Source organism: Microcebus murinus, chromosome 4 (genome assembly GCF_040939455.1).
Source record: "Microcebus murinus isolate Inina chromosome 4, M.murinus_Inina_mat1.0, whole genome shotgun sequence".
NCBI classification, from domain to species: Eukaryota; Metazoa; Chordata; class Mammalia; order Primates; family Cheirogaleidae; genus Microcebus; species Microcebus murinus.
Genome location: NC_134107.1, coordinates 60,741,518 through 60,759,860, shown reverse-complemented (window position 1 = coordinate 60,759,860; position 18,343 = coordinate 60,741,518). Strand labels below are relative to the sequence as shown.

Genomic DNA, 18,343 nt, shown 5'->3' with positions numbered 1-18,343 from the left:
AGTTGAGCAGAGGCCTGTTTGGGGTGTGTCAGCTGTATTCTTAGCTCAGCCTGATGGTGGTTATAACCCCGACTCTGTGAAGCATTTTCTAAGCTCAGTGCCCATTGCTCCTGACAGCCAACAGAAATGTAGGTAAAAAAAGAAATCACTCCCCTCTCATCTTCCCACCAACAGCTGGTGAACACTAATCAACTTTGTATCTCTATCAATCTGCCTACTCTGAACATTTCATGTAAGTGGAATCATACAATATGTGGCCTATTGTGTCTGGATTAATTTACTTAGCATAATGTTTCAAGATCCATCTATGTTGTAGCATGAATCAGTACTTCATCTAATTTTATGGCTGAATAATATTCCATTGTCTGTATACACAATGTTAAAAAATACATGCATCGGTGATGGACATTGGGTTTTTTTTTCACTTTTTATAGGTATTTTGAAAAATGCTGCTGCAAACATTTATGTATAAGTTTTTATGCAGACATGTTTTCAGTTCTCTTGGGTATATACCTAAGAGTGGACTTGATGGGTCACATGTTAACTCTATATTTAACGTTTGGAGAAATGCCAGATCATTTTCCAAAGTGGCTGTACCACTTTGCATTCCCACAAGCATTGTGTGAGGGTTCCAGTTTCTCCATATTCTTGTCAGCACTTACTATTGTTCCCTTTGATTATAGCCACCTTAGCGTCTTAGTGGAAGTGAAGTATCTCCTTGTGGTTTTGATTTGCATTTACCTGATGATTGATGACATTGAACATCTTGTGTTTATTGGCCATTCATATATTTTCTTTGGAGAAATGCCTATTCAAATATAATAAATCCATTGTCCACTTTTAAATGGGTCATATGCATGTTTGTTGTTGAGTTGTAATAGTTCTTTTTTTTTTTTTTTTTGAGACAGAGTCTCACTTTGTTGCCCAGGCTAGAGTGAGTGCCATGGCGTCAGCCTAGCTCACAGCAACCTCAAACTCCTGGGCTCAAGCAATCCTCCTGCCTCAGCCTCCCGAGTAGCTGGGACTACAGGCATGTGCCACCATGCCCGGCTAATTTTTTATATATATATATCAGTTGGCCAATTAATTTCTTTCTATTCATAGTAGAGACGGGGTCTCGCTCTTGCTCAGGCTGGTTTTGAACTCCTGACCTTGAGCAATCCGCCCGCCTCGGCCTCCCAAGAGCTAGGATTACAGGCGTGAGCCACAGCGCCCGGCCCTGTAATAGTTCTTTATACATCCTGGATACTAGACCCTTACCGGATACATAATTTGAAAATATGTTCTCCATTCTATGGGTTGTCTTTTCATTTTCTTGATAGTGATCTTTGAAGCACAAATGTTTTTAAATTTTATCTGCTTTTTCTTCATTTCCTTGTGCTTTTGTTGTCATATCTAAGAAACCATTGCCCAATCCAAGGTCATGAAGATTTAGACTTATGTTTTCTTCTCCCAAAGAACTTTTTTTTTTGAGATAAGATCTCATTTTTTTTTTTGAGACAGAGTCTCGCTTTGTTGCCCGGGCTAGAGTGAGTGCTGTGGCGTCAGCCTAGCTCACAGCAACCTCAAACTCCTGGGCTCAAGCAATCCTGCTGCCTCAGCCCCCAAGTAGCTGGGACTACAGGCACGTGCCACTATGCCTGGCTAATTTTTCTATATATATTAGTTGGCCAATGAATTTCTTTCTATTAATAGTAGAGACGGGGTCTTGCTCTTGCTCAGGCTGGTTTCAAACTCCTGACCTCGAGCAATCCGCCCGCCTCGGCCTCCCAGAGTGCTAGGATTATAGGCGTGAGCCACCGCGCCCGGCCTCAAGATCTAATTCTGTTGCCCGGGCTAGAGTGCAGTGGCATGATCATAACTTACTGCAACCTCAAACTCCTGGGTTCAAGTGATCCTCCTGCCTCAGCGTCCCCAGTAGCTAGGACTCCAGGCATGTACCACTAAGCCCAATTGATTTTTCTATTTTTTGTAGAGACAGGGTCTCCCTGTGGCTTAGGTTGGTCTTGAACTCCTGGCTTCAAGCAGTCCTCCTGTCTCTGCCTCCCAAAGTGTTAAGATTATAGATGTGAGCCACCACACCTGGCTTTATGTTTTCTTCTAAGAGTTTTTCAATTGTAGTTTTTACATTTAGGTCTTTGGTCCATTTGAGTTAATTTTTGTAAGCAGTGTGAGATAGGGGGTCTAACTTCATTCTTTTGCATGTGGATATCCAATTGTCCCAGCATCATTTGTCTTTTTTTTTTTTTTTTTTTTTTTTGTAGAGATGGGTTCTCACTATGTTGCCCATGCTTATCTTGAACTTGTCGGCTCAAGTGATCCTTCCGCCTTGGCCTTCTAAAGTGTGTTGGGATTACAGGCGTGAGCCACTGTGCTGGCCCCAGCATCATTTGTTGAAAAGATTGTTCTTTCCCCCATTGACTTGTCTTGGCTTAAATCAATAAATATTTGGGTTTATTTCTGGGCTCTCCATCCTGTTCCTTTGATCTGTACTCTATGTTTATGCCTGTACCACACAGTCTTGAGTGTGAGTCCTCCAACGTGGTTCTATCTTTTTCAAGATTGTTTTGGTTATTCTGGGTCCCTTTCACTTCCTTATGAATTTTAGGATCAGCGTGTCATTTTTCTGCAAAAATAGTCGGCTGGGATTTTGATAGAGATTGGATTAAATCCATAGGTCAATTAGGAGGGTATTGCCATCTTAAGAACATTGTCTTTTTATTTTTTATTTTGGGTATTTATTGAGTATAAAGTTGAGCTCATGACAAATGCGCTGTTCTAATTCCAGACTTATTCTGCTCAATAATCTATGGCAGGCATTTCTCTGTGTTATGAAAGAAGCAAGCCTAATTTCAGTGCTGTGTAATATTCCATTGTTTAGCTGTAAGGTACAGAATTATAAACTCTTGTTTCTGGATAATCTGTCTCAGAACGTACTTCATTTAGGTCCTTTGTGGTGCAGTCCTCTTCCTGACAGGCACAAAGGGATACTGGAAGGACTGCTGGCTCACAGAAGAGCAGTATTAGTGTCAAATTTGATCAATGTGTACCCCGTGATGCAGATGGGGGCTGGGGCTCACTGGAGAAGCCAACATTCTGGTTACTGGAGAGTTGACCTGCCTGTCTTCCTGGCAGAACACCCCAAGGAATGAAATCAGAAAACAGCATCCAACAGGCTGCACAGACACTGCTAGGGCATGTGTGGTTTAGGTATGTTTTTTTAGACACTTGATTTTAAACATTTTAAAATTTGCTGCATAAAATTAATTTTTCATTGTAACTCAGTACACACATATTCACCTAAAACAAAAGTTTCATTAAGTATTTAATAAAACTCACTTTTTGTATCAGCCAGGAAAAGCTGGTCGGCTGTAGTAACAGCTCCAAAACCTTAATGGTTCGAGAGCTTTCTTTCTGCCTTAAGCTTCACATCTATCATGTAGTGGGAGAGTCCTAGGATTTAGGTTCGTGGAGGCTTTCCCATCAGATCACGGCCGGTTTCAGTGCTGGAGGAAAGAGAGAGAATACAGCAGGCAGGAGAATTGCTTCCCCGGAAAGATGTCCACACCCTAATACTTGGAAGCTGTGAATATGTTATGTTACATGGCAGAGGGTTATGGTGGCTACTAATCAACTGATCTTGAAATAGGGGGATTGTTCTGGATTATGCGGATGGCCACAGTGTAATCCCAAGGGTCTTTAAAAGTGGAAGAAAGAGGCAGAGGAGGTCATAGCGATGCAGTGTGATAAGAACTCAACCAGCTCTTGTGGGCTTTGAAGGTGGAGGCAGGGGCCATGAGCCAAGGAGTGTGGGTGGCCTCTAGAAGCTGGGAAAGGCAGGGAAACAGACCAGCCCAGAGGCTCCAGAAAGGAACATAGCCCTGCTGATACCTTGGTTTTAGCCCAGTGAGACCCATTTTGTATTTCGGAACCACAGAACTGTAAGATAGTACATTTGTGTTGTTTTAGGCCACTAAGTTTTGGTAATTTGCCACAGCAGCCATAGGAACTAATGTGGAATCAAGCACCAGCACTTAAATGCATCTGCCTGGAAGTGACACGTGGCACTTCTACTCGTATTTGATTGGCTGGAGCAAGCCACGTGGGCATGCCTAGATTCGTATGATTGGAGGAGCTCGATGCTCCCATATGCCAAGCCTTAGTGAGAAACTGAATATTGGTGAATGCAGTATTATCTGTTTTACCCCTGCTACCTGCAGTGCATGCGTATATTTTCTATTCTATTCTATTCCATTTCATTAGAAACCAAAAAATCCTTTTATGTTGATTTCATTATCAACCAGTGGGTTGTGACCCCTAGTTTGGAAAAAACTGCTAGACAGACCCTCTTTTGCCCATGCCTCATGGACCACAGGACACACCAGGTGTGTGACACACCTAGGCATAGCTGATTGGCGCAGGTGTGGGACACCTGACTGAAGCTGACCAATCACATTCCTCCCCTGGGAGTTTGGAATTGGGCCACTCAGCCAGTTAGCAGTGGGAAGCTGATGGAGAGGCAGCGTAGAAACAGGGTCGGAGTGAGAGTCACATGCAAGCCAAAAGGATGGAGGAGCGGCAAAGCCCTGAGTAAGCAGAGAGCTGGTCCGCAGAGACAATGGAGCAGCCGCGCAGAGAGCAGCACAGCCGGAAGGATGTGCAGCCCCAGACGGAGAGGTGGAGAGAGAGCGTGACCGCCTGAGAATCGGATGGCGTCCCTGGTGCTGGCTCCAGCGCCCAGGCGTCCTGCCTGCTCATCCTTCCCGTGAGATTTTTCCCGCTTATAGTGTCCCCTCCCCCTTTTCTTGAGCTGCCCTGGGGGTCGGGCGGTCTCTGTTCCTTGTCTCCAGTGAGCCTTAATCGGCTAGAACGCTGCTGGTGTTTCTCTGCTGGGCTCCCAGCTGTGGCTCTGAGGACCCAGCTGCGGGGCATAGATGGGACGACAGGAAGGGGTGAGCTAAAAACCACCTCCCACAACCTGGGAGTCTGGCTTTGACCTCGGTCTTGGGCATTTGTGGACGGGCAGAGCCATCTGTATGGTGCTGCACACGTGGGGGTCCTGGTAAACTGGAAACACCCCCACAGGGGCCTCTTTTCTGACAGCATTAGGGTCGGGGAGCCAGGGAAGTTGTTTCAGGGAGGGCTTGGCAGTGTGACGGTGGAAAGGACGTGGGCTCTGGAAACAGGCAGACCACAGTTTGCCTCCATTAGCCTCAGTTTCCTCATCTCTGAAATGGGATTGTTTTCAGGATCAGCAGTGTTCTGGGAAAAATACTTAAAGTTGTGAGTAGGGCATAACGTGCTCTCAGGGAGTGCGGCAGCTATTGTTGTTTGAGGAAGCCATCAGCGGTCCCGGCTTCCTGAAGGAGGTGGCCCCAGTGTCGATTAAGTTAGTGGCAGGTCATTCTTCACTGCTGGTCATGCTTCCTGCCCCTTGTCACCCTTACCTCTCCCGTCCTCATTTCCCCTCTGCTGTTATTCCTGATAAAAAACACTTGCTTTATCCAACCTGCAGCAGGATTGGAGAGAAAGCACCCAGTCTCTGGGGGCAGGCAGGCAGAATTGCATCTGAATCCTGACCGAGTCCCCACAGTGGCTTTCTCTGACTCAGTTGTTTGTGGCCTCAGGCATTCGTGGCCTTCCTGTCCCTCAGACCCCGTGCTCCTGGGGCTTTTAGAAGCAGCTGGGGTCCTTGTGGCCTGTGCCACTTCTCTGGTCTCCTCTGCAGGTCCAGACCCATCTTGAGAGCTGCTGGTTCAAGTCGTGTGATCTGTCTTTTTTCTCACTTTAGCAATTATCACACCCCAGCTGAAGGTGGCATTGTCACACTCCAAACACTGATAAATATTTATGCGGGGAGAAGAGCCCAGGGCTCCTAGGGGAGGTGGGGGAAGGACGTGCCAGGCTCTTTTTTGCAAGCCGTGCTCAGGCACAGCAGTGGTCCCTGGGGACCCCAGAAGTGGGGGAGGCAGGCCGGTGCTGGGGAGGCAGCACAGAGCCACCTGCCACTCCTCTTCCTGGAGGAGTGGGGAGCAGCTGTGTCTGTGGCTCCCGTCTCAGACCTCGCCAGCCTGCCCACTGGGATGCCTGCTAGGCCTCCTGCTCCGGGGGGATTGGGTGGCCTATGTCCTTCTCAGCCTTGCTGGGCCTGCGCCATCTCTCTATGGCTGTTCCTAGCCCTCTCGCTTTCTCCATCCCTCATTCCATCTTCTGTTTTCACATGTCCAGGGCCTGTGTCCCTGTCTTCCCCCTCTTCTCCAACACCCCTGTCTCTGGGGCTCTGTCTTTATCTTTCACATTTTTTCTCTCTCTCCCAATCTGACTGTGTGGAGGTCGGGGGCTGGATGATGGGGGTAGGTGAGAGGTCTCAGGCTCCCAGACCCGGATGGGCGGAGACAGCAGAGGGAGCTACGGAAGGCAAGTGAGCACTTCTCTGGAGCTGGAGACTGCATCTCGGCCTGCCCTTGTGTCCAGGGCTCTGCTGTGTGACCACAGGCGTGTCCCTTTCCTTTCCTGGGCCTTGGTTTCTTAGTCCAGTCAGGCAGTTGATTCCCTCACTAATTCGTTCATTCACCTGTTCAACTGGTATTAATTGAATGCTTGCTACCTGCCATTCATTAACACATATTTATTGAACAGCGGTTAAGTGTGGTGCCCTGGGAGCTTGGGACATTCACATCGGTGGACAGGTGCCCTCATGGAGCACCGTGTTAGCAGAGAAGAAGTGGAGCCAGAGAAGGATTGGGCGGGGCGGGGGCAGGTTGAAGCATCAGATGGGGCTGCGGGGTGGGCCGAGCGTGTGTCTGGGGAGAGCACCCCAGGGAAGGGCCTGCCTGAGCAAAGGCCCTGAGGCGGGAATGGCCCTGCTGCGCTTGAGGAACCGGGGAGGTGACCTGGGAGGCAGAGGAGGCAAGGGCAGGTCCCACAGGCCTCCTGGCACGCCAGGTCATTCTGTGCTTGAGCGTGGGTTGCACTTGGAAAGACCCCCTTGCCTGTCCCGCGAGGAAGAGGCTGCAAAGTGGCTGTTGCTGGCCCAGGAGAGCCCTCATGGCGGTAATGGTGGCTCGAGGTAGAGTTGGTAAGCTGGGCACTGTTCCGTGCTCAGTGCTCGAGTGGTGCCTGTCAGACACACCAGGCCCCTGGGCCGACCGAGGTCCTGCCTCTGGGTGGCCTGCAGGAGCCCCTGGGCAGCGTGTGGGAGCCGGGCCTTACCTCTCTTTCTCTCCACAGAGTGTTCAAGAAGGCCAGCCCGAATGGAAAGGTAAGTCTGTAACAGCCACACGGGCTCCTCCCGGACCCCAGACTCTAATCGTCCTCTCTTGGGACCACAGAGGGCGTGGCGTCTCCACTGACATGCGCACGTCCCGTGGGAGGGGCAGACGCTGCTCCCCATCCGAAGGTGGCGCAGCTCTTTCCTTAGGGGCCCTGCATCCCAAGGGGGAGGCTCCCAGGAACCTTTCTGTGAGTGGGGTACAGGTACAGCTCCCCTGGACTTCAGGGTCCCCCAGCCTGCTGTAGGGGGAGACGCGAGTGTGATAAACACAGGACAAGCCAATCCGTAAGTGCCAAGGGCATGGGGTGAGCGAGTCCCTTGGTAGAAGAGGACCCTGGTGTCACCTTGTCACCTCATTATCTAGGGCAGCACACAGGCCTGTTCCCCTTTCTTTCTTCCCACTGGCCCCAGGCTCCATCCTGCTTCCCTCTCAGTTCAGCACATAGATGCTATTCCAGGCCAGGTCTGGGCCACGCCTGGGGCACTGGGGCAGGGTGTGCCGAGATGAGTCAGGCACAGCCATGCTGCTCATAGCAGACGGCAGGGCACACACAGAAATGGATCCTTTGGATATGAAGTGGCAACAGTGAGATGCCAGGTAGCAGGGGCTGCAGGCCCCAGCCTAGGTGCTCGGTGACAGCTCCTGCCAGGAAGGATGCATTTCCAAGGCGAGGTGGAAAAGGGTATTCTTGGCAGGAACATAAAATTGCAGGGAGTGTGGGTGAGTCCCAAGCAGCTGAGCCTCAGGGTGCCAGGAGGGAGGCAGCGGGAGTGGGCGCTGAGGCTGGGAGGCTGCAGGGCTGGACACGAGGAGACCGTGGCTGAGCTTAGGAGCATAGACCCGTGGCCTGTGTTGGCAGACAGTGCCACATGTGCTTCCACACCTCCTGCTGTGCCCGCAGCAGACACCACCAGTCATCATCACCCTTTCCTGCAGCACTGGGACTCTATCTTAGACTCCTCCTAGCCCAGGCCCCAGACAGCCCCTACCAGCCGATCAGAGTCGGCTCTTGAAATGAAACTCATTTGTCATCCTTACATCTGGGCACGGAGGAGCCATGAAAGGGTTTTCAGGCAGGAGGAGCATGGTTGGATTTGCATTTTAGGATGACCAGTCTGGATAAGGAGAGGGCTCTGAGCCACGAGGCTGCCTGCAGCAGAGCATCAAGGGGCCAGTGTGGTCGTCCGTCCAGGCAGGAGTGGCTGTGGGGTGGGGAGGGACGGTTTTGAGAAATTTGAGAAATGGAAGTAGAGCCATCAGGATTGGAGATTGCTGAGGAACAGCAAGCATCTAAGATGACACTCTGGATTTGGCTTGGAGCCGCTGGAATTCTAGTTCGGGGGTTCTTCCCCACAGGCTGGCTGCTGAGTGGGGGGCACCAGCTCCCCAGTTCCTCCCTGCCTCAGACAAGTCCTCACACAGACAAACGATAGCTATGTGACATAATGCCTTTGTTGAAGCTAGAGTTTACCATTCCACAGTGTGTATATACTTTGCAATCTTGGGTTGTACACAATAAATATGATCTTATATGTCAATTTAAAAAAATAATTTTTTAAAAAAGAAAGAAATATGTCCTCATGTAAGTGGATCCCTGCCTGGGCTGCATGGGGTGTGGCGAGCAATTGAAGAACACAGTGTCAGTGCTCAGAGCCCCCGGAGGGCTCAGCTCAGGGGCTTCCTCGTGCTCTCTGAGATGCCAGCACTTCTGCTCGGCCAGCTCCCTGCCGCGGCTGCTGCACAGTCAGGATGCCTGGCGTTGAAGAGCTCAGCGTCCTCACCTGTAAAACAAACAATTATGACTCCTTCCTAGGTCTTCGGGAGGAAGAGATGCTTTTAAAATTTTATAGGGGTTTGCTATTCTTAGTGTTAGGGCTGCGGTGAGCGTTCAAGTCCAGTTATGGTTTTGATAAGGATTATAAATGGGTCTGAGAGTTTCAGGGGCTGCCCCTAGCGTTTCTTCTAGGGGAGGGGACTGTCTCCTACAGGCCCTCAGCTGCTAACGTGCCCTGTGCCTCTCCCCCCAGCTCACTGTCTATCTGGGAAAACGGGACTTTGTGGATCACATCGACCTGGTGGACCCTGTGGGTGAGTCCCTGGAGGGCAGGCGGAGGGCAAGGGGAAAGCTGGGCCGGCCAAGCCTCCAGGAATAGCCCTCAGGTCTTCGGAGGGGCCTGGTGCCAGCAGTGGGCATGCCTGGCTTCCTGCTTCGGCAGCAAGCTCTTACTGGGCAGCTGCTTTCCCATTCACGTGGGGACCGTGCACTTGTGGGAAGGCATCCAGGTGACGATAAAGATGATAAGGAGGGCGATGACAGCAGCCACTGCTTACCATAAGGTTTATCACATGGCAGACACTGGGGGTGGCTACCATTGCTATCCTTGCTTTACAGACAAGGAAATGAGACACAGAGAGGCTCAGTGCTCGCGCCAGGTCACACAGCTGGGAGGGAGAGGAGCCTGATTCAAAGCCTGCAGTCTGGCTGTACAGAAACCCTTCATCCTGCTGCTTTCTGATGGCAAAGGGTGCAACAACTTTCCTGGGGCTAGTCATGGGGGCTGTCCTCACCCACGTGGGGGTCCTGCCAGAGGCTGGACAGTGGCTGAAAGCACCTTCCAAGGTCTCATTCAAGTTCAGAGGTTCACAGCCTCTGCGCTCTTGACAGTTAGGATTGGATAATTCTCTGTTGGTGGGGCCTGTCCTGTGTGTTACAGGATGTATAGCAGCGTCCCTGGCCGGTACCCATTTGATGCTAGGAGTACCTCTCCCTCAGTTACGACAGTCCTAAGCATCTTTAGATATTGCCAAATGTCCCCTTGGAGGGCAAAATCACCCCTGTTTGAGAATCTCTGCTCTCACTGGGAGAGCCTGAGTCTCGTTGCCTCTTCCCACGGCTGTTTGAGTGGGAGGCCAGCGTTACCCCTGTTCTACAAGCAGGCACAGTGAGGCCCAGAGAGGGTAAGTGACTTTTCAAAGAGGGACATGAATAAATCAAAGTGAGGCCAAAGGAGGTGACAGGTTGGAGAATGGGGACTAGAAACTGCATGAGGCCGAGTCTAGGTGCAGAAACTGGGAGGTGTTGCTTGGGAAAAAAGTCCCAGAGAATGTGGCCTCTCTCATCACATCCCTGGGGGCTGTCCTGAGGCCAGAGGGCAGGAGTGGTCTGCAGGGTCCCACACAAGGTGGGGGGAGGGAGAGAGAAAGAATGAGAATGCACAGTGGTGGGTTTCAGCTCACTAGGAGGAGGACCTTGGGTACTCTGGGGCAGACCTGAGGGCTGTGAGCTGCAGTGAGGCCAGCTTCACTCCAGGCCCCTGGCTTTGTGGCCTGCAGCAGAGTGACCCCACTTTTCCTCTCCTCCCTGTCTTCTGAAGCTCAGTGTTCCTCTGCCATTTGCATCTTCTCCCTGAACTGGCCGCTCAGAGGCAGCGGCAGGCATGCCAGTGTTCCCCTGTGGTCTGCTGCAGGTCGTGCGTGGTTCCCAGGGGCTGAGGCCAGGGCTGGCCATGCCCATTAGCCTATTAAAGGCAGCAGCAGAGGCGGCCCAGAGGCTGGGAGGGGCAGGAGCAGGAGGGAGCCAGCTTCCCGGCACACATGTGGGCACCCTGGGAGCTGTTCAGCAAGTGTTCACAGAGCACCTAGTTTGTGCCTGGGCAGAGCCCTGGGGATCCCAAAGAGCTCTGGGGCATTGTCCAGAGTTGACCAGGTGACTCACAGGCAGAAATACTTTTTCCATCATGGCATTGCCCTTTCATTGATCTGATTATATCCTGCCTATGCTTAACTATTGCCATCAGATCTGCACGCGAGTCCAAGCCTCTGGCCCGGCTAATTGGACATTTACGATCAGGTCTGGCCCCCCTCTTCCGCCAGCCTCCAGAATCTGTTCTCCCAGGCCGCAGAGCCATGCTGTTCCCACTGCCTGGTTGGCCAAGCCCTGAGTCGTGTAATCAACGACATTTACTTGTCCCCTGAGACCTGGTTCCAGCTTCCCTCTCCCAGGGAGCCTCCTATGGCAGAGTGCCCTTGCTGGGCCTCCCTCGACACTGGTTTTCCACTGAGCCCCTGGTGCCGGTGCAGGACGTGGCACAGAGGAGATGCCCACCATAAAAGGAAGATGCACGGTCAGGCTATGGGGACAGGTTGGCCACTCCCCTGACTGTGGCCCTGGCGCCTGCCCAGGACTGGGTTGGACTGGGATCCCTCCAGGCACTCATTGCAGGCAAGGCCTCTGAGATTCCTGAGAGGTTGACTGGGGGCCGCAGGGGTGGGTGGCGGTGGGTGAGTGTGGGCAGAGAGGAGGAGGGGGAGACAGAGCTTTGGCCAGAGATGGACTGGAGATGCCAGGCAAGGGGGTGACCCCTGAGCCAGTTTCTGGCCTCCCGGGGTGCTGGGCAGAGAGGATGTCCTTTGTGTCCGGCTGAACTCTGCTCCCGAGGGCAGGCCTCAGGGCACCGAGGCACATTCCATGCTGCTCACGAGGGCCAAGCACCACCTAAGTGCTTTACACATATGACACATTTTACACACGTGCACATCTGCACATACGACCCATTCAGTCCTCCCGGGAGGCCTGTGAGGTGAATACTACAGATCTCAACCCCTGATCCACACGTGCCAAACCCAGAAAACCCTGAAAACCTAAAATTGTTTCTAAGTTTGGTGCAGAATTGATTTACTGGCAAGCCTGACCTAAACTGATGTGAGGCTGTTTATGTCTTATTCAGCCACTTGGTGAGATACTGGCATTTCCTCGTGGAAGTGTCAATGGCTTTAATAGTGGGTGCAGGTCCTGCAGAGGAAATCACAGAATATTCGGAACACATGCCGTATTGCCTCTCTACGACTTGAAACTTCTACATTTCCAAGTATACTTGGTCCTAGGCATTTTCAACCCATTGTATTATTCTTACTAACACATGAAGCAACAGAGATGTTAAGTAACTGCTGACAGTCACCAGCTGGGTCTGTGGGGCCGGCCTGGGGCAGGAGCGGGGTGGAATGGTAGAAATAGGCCCACCCCTGGGTGCTGCCCTTCCCATTTCTCCCAGGATTCTCTGAGTTGGACAGATGGTTGGGCTTGGGTTTGGGTTGGTGTTTGGGGCTCAGGGGTTCAAGAGGTCAAGTTGGGAGGGTCTGCTCACTCTTTCCTTCCCACAGATGGTGTGGTGCTGGTGGATCCTGAGTATCTCAAAGAGAGGAGAGGTAGGCTGCGGCCCAATCCCCGGCCTGTCGGGGCCTCCTCCTCCCCCATGACCTCCAGCCTAGGGTCCCCCTGCCCCTCTCTAACAGGGTTCCCTGAACACCCCAGCAACACCGCAGTCAGGGCCCTGCCCCAGGCCCACTTTGGGAGAATGTTTCCAGTGCCCAAGCACGTTCACATCAGTATGTCACGACTGTGGCCAGGCTGGGGGTGCCAGCAGGCCAGCAGTTAAGGCCTCATTTTGCAGAAGGGAACATTGATACAGGGAGGTAAGGGGATTGTCCAAGGGCAGCAGAAGACAGGAGCAGGGGTGGAGACAAGGCCATACCTGTGGACATCGCTCAGCACCCCCCGATCTCCCTGCTCCTTCCCCAGGCCCCTGGCCCCCACTCCACACCTGCCAGCCTACTCTAGCCTCCACCATGCCCGCCTGTCAGACCATTTCCCAAGCCCCTCCCTGGGGGGATGGGAACTGTCCCTGCAGGCAGCCCCCGGCTCCTCCCAGGGGCCGGGCCACGGGCAGGTGCTCCACACCAGCCCCTATGGCAAGACAGCGCGGCCATCTCCAGGGAGCTGTGGACCTGTGGCCGGGGCCAGTCCCAGGCCTGCGGCTGGTGCTCTGGGGGCTTATTTGCTGCTCTCCAGACCCCTCCTCAGTGCCCCTGCTCCCCACAGTCTACGTGACACTGACCTGCGCCTTCCGCTACGGCCGGGAGGACCTGGATGTCCTGGGCCTGACCTTTCGCAAGGATCTCTTCGTGGCCAACGTGCAGTCCTTCCCGCCGGCACCCCAGGACAAGAAGCCCCTGACGCGGCTCCAGGAGCGCCTCATCAAGAAGCTGGGCGAGCACGCCTACCCCTTCACCTTTGAGGTCAGGGGCTGCCACCCCACCCCACCCCCCCACCCCCCCGTCGAGTTCCAGAAGCACCACCTCTGGGTGGGCACGTGGGGGCAGTGAAGGTCACCTGCTGCATGTCACCCAGCTCCCTGGTGCATTGTGGAACCGGGGGCACTGTCACTTACACCACCTGGCAAGTGTCTCTTCTCTGGCCGCTGCTGGGGGCATCACCCCTACCTCTGTGCTACTCCCAGACCCTCATGTTGGGAGCAAGGGGGGCTGAGGAGGCAGCTGCAGAGAAAGGAGCCTTTTCTGACCCCTGGGTCACTACAAGGTGTCTGCTCAGCTCACAAATGAGGGACGGCAAGAAGTTGATTCCCCTGCCCTGCCACCTCTCAAATGCGAGACTCCAAGATTTTGGATTTCAAAATTGCACGTCTCTCAGACACTCTGGTTCTGTGATTCCGCACAGTCCCGCCGCTCCCGTGCGGGTTAGAGAGCGGAGAGGGGATGTGGAGTCATCTTTCCCATGTAGATGTAGTTTCCCGTGGCTGCGGTAACACATTGCCACAGACTCAAGTAAGCACACCAATTAAAACAACACCGATGCATGATCTTGCAGTTCTGCAGCTTGGAAGTCCAAAACTGGGTCTCCCTGGGCTAACCTCGAGGTGTGGGCAGGGCTGCGTTCCTTCTGGAGGCGCTGGGGGAGTGCGTTTCCTCACATTTTCCAGCTTCACGGCCTTGGCTCGTGGCCCTTCCTTTATCTGCAGAGCCCGCAGCGTCAGCCAGTTGTGTCATCCTCACACCCCCGTCACTCTGGCTCAGACGCTTCCTGCCTCCACTTTCAGTGACCCTTGTTGTTATGTTGGGCCACGACAGTCCAGGACACTCTCCCTATCTCAAGGTCCTTAACTTAATCCCATCTGCAAAGTCCCTTTTGTCCTGTGAGGTCACACAGTCCCAGGATGTGACATCTTTGGGGGGCTGTTATTCTGCCTTCCACAGTGGGCATCACAGGAAGATCACTTTTAGCTGTCGCTGTGAGGACTGGGCTGCACTAAACCCTTTAACCCTGGTCTCAGGGGTGTGTGGGGTGGCGGGGGTTGTGGGGGTGCAGGATGTGGGCAGGGACAGTGGTGGATGTGACAGGTGGCTGATTCTGCATTCTTCTTTACAGATCCCTCCAAACCTCCCATGCTCTGTGACTTTGCAGCCAGGGCCCGAAGACACGGGGAAGGTGGGTCACCCCAAAGGGAGCATCTCTCTGGGACCAGGACTCTCATGTCCCCAGGTCCCTGCTTTTTCCCTGGAAGGTGCAGATAAACAAGACCGCCCTTCCTGTCATTTCCTTGTGTCTAGACTGGGCTGATCCCGCCCCAGACAACCAGTCTCTTTCCAGACAGGGCCCCAGACACGAGGTCAGCCTCACTGCCACAGTCAGTGACAGTCCAGAGGCTCCCCGAGTCACTGTCACTGGCTGCGGCGTTGGCTGCAATAGGACCAGAATGTTCTGAGGACCTACACCTGGCCTCACACTACCCCCAGCAACCCTGTATAGAAGTACATTCCACAGCTGGGGAAACTGAGGCTCAGAGAGACATGACACCACTAGCGTCCCAGGCCCCAGATCTCTGAGCCCCATTTCCTCATTGCAAAGTGGAGACAATAGGAAGTGCCTCCTCGTGTCGTTAGCGGGTTGTGTGAGGCTGAAGCAAGCCACCCAGTGCAGGTCTGCGCGCAGCAGGTGCTCCCAACAGTCTGCTCAGTGCCTGTTGCTGTTTCCGGCTGGCTGCCTGGGTGAGGACGGCCACCCAGACTGAGGCAGGAGTCCGAAGCGTAGAGCCCCGCCAGGGTGGTTTGGGACCTCCGGTGTCATGAGGAGTTGGGGGGCAGCTGGGTCGGAAGGTCAGATGGAGGAGACGGTGCAGAGGGAGGCAGCCCGGCGCTGGGCCGAGCACAAGGGCTTTGGGGTCAGGCCAGTGGGGTTGGGCTGTGGGAGCCTGGTGTTCCTCCCTGGTGTCCCCGTTTGTGAAACGAGAGAGTGGGCTGGGGACCTGCCTCTCCACCGCCCCGTGGTCAGAGCCCGCGTCCCCACAGGCCTGCGGTGTGGACTACGAGGTCAAAGCGTTCTGCGCAGAGAACCTGGAGGAGAAGATCCACAAGCGGTGAGCAGGTCGCCAGGCTGCGGGGCGGGCTGCCTGCTGGGAGAGAGAGGGAGACAGGATGGGCAGAGTCCGAGGAGGAGATAAGTAACAATACCTGGAAGTGTGTGAAGAAGGACGGCACATTCCCGCCTGGGCGCTCTGAGGAGGGTGCTCTGAGGAGGGCGCTCCGCGAGGCAGCAGGTCCGGGAGAGCTTCCCGCATTGGCCCTGGCTGGGGCTTCAGCATCTTCATCTTCGCTCTTGCACCTGGTAGCAGCTCCCCCCCCCCCCATCTCCCTGCCTGCAGTCTCAGCCCCTCCAGACTGCATGTCTTTTTATTTTGTTTTGGAAAATACCCTACATTCAGTCAGCAGTGAGCAGGATGTTTCCTGCCATGCCCATCTCCCGGTCTTCCTCCTGGGAGGCGATCAGCAGGAGGTGGGGGTGCCAGTGGAGTCTTCTCAGCGAGGAGGGCCGTGGAGACAGTGAACCCCTCAGGGGAGAGTGAGGAGAGGTCAGCGCATGCTCAGAGAGGGGAGGCGCAGACCCAAGCAGCGAGCCCAGCTGGCAGCCCTGACTTCTCACGCCTGCCTCGCCACGGGTCAGGCCCTGGCTGGCCCTGCCTCCCGGGGTGGCTGACCTCAGCCCCCAGCTCCCATGCCCCTGTGTCTTGAGGCACAGTTTCTAGCGGGGGGAGGCGGGCTGAGGGGACAGCAGCCTCTTTAGCGACCAGGCTGAGTTCGCCACCTGGTGGCTACAGGGCGTATTGCATGCATTTCCTTCAGCAGCCCCGGCAACGTTTGTGTGTGTGTAGGTGTGTAGATGGGACCCTTCTCTCTTGCTTCTCGGTCCCCCACTTCCTTATAAGACCTGAGACCCTGGGAGAGGAAGGGTGTTGGGGGCTGTGGGAAGGAAGAGAAGGCGACATTGAGAGCCATCATCCTCACCCCACCACCAATGGGCCATTTTAAATCCACGCGAAAGAGTTAAGAGTAATAATGATAAACTGGCTCTCATCTGTCTGCCAAGGGCCTGTTAGGTGCAGGCACCGTTCAGAGTACTGGGTATGTATGAACTCATTTAATCCTCACAACAACACTAAGGGATAGGTCCTGCTATTGTCTCCATGTCCAGATGAGGGAACCGAGGCAGAGAGAGGTCAATTTCCTCAAGGTCAGTCATACAGTGAGAGGGGAGCTGGGCAAGTGAGCCTGGCCCTCTGGTTTCAGGGCGTGGAGGCACGTGTCTGAGAAATGGGGCTGCTGGCACAGGCTGCATACCATGAACACCGAGTCCCCATGCCCTCAGCCCTTACTAGCGTTTGCCCCCGAGCCTCTGTCATCTTCACTGGGCCCATCTCATGTCACCGAGTTGTCCTCTTCACTGGCGGGCATCCCCCTGCGTCTACATCCCCTCACTGAACCCCAACACCCCCTTAGCACCCATTTCCTCATGTCTCCTGTGCATATTTTCATTATGAGAGACCTGACAAGTGTTTACTACATGGCTGGCAGTGTCACAGGTGCTAAGAATACAGCCATGCACAATTTAGACAAAAAGCTCTGTCCTAAGAGAGCTTACACACACTATTCTGTGACACAGGGAAGCAGGGAGTGGAATCACAGTCCCTCTTCTACCGCCCTGAAGAATGCCAAGACCAGACCCAAAGGACGTGCAGCCACGGGGTGGTTCGGGGACAGGATGGGGAGGATGGAGTGGGACCAGATGGTGACAAGGCCACTATCCAACCTCTGCAGTGTGGCTGGATTCTGAGGTGGGGCGGGGAGGGGGGGACCCACGGCAGTCTCTTGAGCAGGAGAGTGAGGCAAAGATCACAGGAGAGAGGATAAAGACAGGTGACTCTGGGCATCTTTCACTCCTCCCGTCTCCACTAGGAATTCCGTGCGTCTGGTCATCCGGAAGGTGCAGTATGCCCCAGAGAGGCCTGGCCCCCAGCCCACAGCTGAGACCACCAGGCAGTTCCTCATGTCGGACAAGCCCTTGCACCTAGAGGCCTCCCTGGATAAGGAGGTAGGAGGCTCGGACTTGGTAGGGTGGGGACCTGGACCTCAGATCTCAGCCCTCTCCTGGCCTGTGGGGTCTCCTCAGGTAGGAGCTTCTCCCCCAGCCTGAGGACCACAGGGCTCAGGGAATCTGAGACCTCCCTGGGGATTTGGAGAAGCCTCTTGGGGCCTAAAGGAATGGCAGAGGGGCATGAGCCCGAGGGACGCGATTGACTTCAGAAGGGAGCAGCGGACCCTCCCAAAGGGTCCCAGCCATCTCCCTGCTGCCCACTGCACCTCCACCAACTGCATGCATCAGGCCAAGTGGTAAAAACCAACCAGCTCGGTAGAGGAGGAGACAGAGGCAGCCTGGGAACTCCTGGCATAGTCCTGCCAACCCTGAGCTATAAGGCAGCAAACCCTGTGGAAGGAAGGGGACTCCTCCTTAAACTCTGAGTCAAAACCAGTTGACTAGTGCCTGCTGTGAGCTCAGGCTGGCCTCCCCTAGAGGTGTGGGCACTGCTGAAGGCACGTGCCTGGGACAAGATGCAAGTGAGGCCCTTGGGTGAGATTCAGAGCTGGCTCCCTCAGAGAGCTGGGCAGCCCTCCCCACCTTGCCCTGCTTCTTCTGGACCCTCCTGGGGACAGAGTTTAGAGCTGGCAGAGGCTCGAGGCATCCCCTAGTCCAGCCCCTTCATTGAACAGAGGGAGAAACTGAGGCTTAGATAACCTGCCCAGGTTACACCGCTATCATCACTGTTACTGTTGTTATTGTCATTGTTACTGGTGGCCGAGCTGGCACTGGAGCAGTTATGTGTCAGGGATCCCACAGGGAGCTGAGGGCCAATACACCTGGTGGTGGTAGTGCCCGCCCCCTT

The 18,343-nt window shown here is 54.1% G+C and overlaps 1 protein-coding gene across 4 annotated transcripts in view; it reads left to right on the top strand.

The window, feature by feature from the left end:
- Nucleotides 1-18,343, top strand: part of ARRB1 (arrestin beta 1) — a 73,980-nt gene that overhangs the window by 41,453 nt on the left and 14,184 nt on the right. For 3 of the 4 annotated variants that reach the window (XM_012745058.3, XM_012745055.3, XM_012745056.3), the window contains exons 2-8: nucleotides 7,231-7,261; nucleotides 9,302-9,362; nucleotides 12,435-12,479; nucleotides 13,153-13,349; nucleotides 14,497-14,556; nucleotides 15,417-15,484; nucleotides 17,358-17,493. In XM_012745058.3, coding sequence (XP_012600512.1) covers nucleotides 7,231-7,261; nucleotides 9,302-9,362; nucleotides 12,435-12,479; nucleotides 13,153-13,349; nucleotides 14,497-14,556; nucleotides 15,417-15,484; nucleotides 17,358-17,493 — 598 coding nt within the window. Of the gene's footprint in view, nucleotides 1-1,065; nucleotides 4,766-7,230; nucleotides 7,262-9,301; nucleotides 9,363-12,434; nucleotides 12,480-13,152; nucleotides 13,350-14,496; nucleotides 14,557-15,416; nucleotides 15,485-17,357; nucleotides 17,494-18,343 lie in introns of those variants that run through there. The other variant, XM_012745057.3, reaches the window with a different exon arrangement.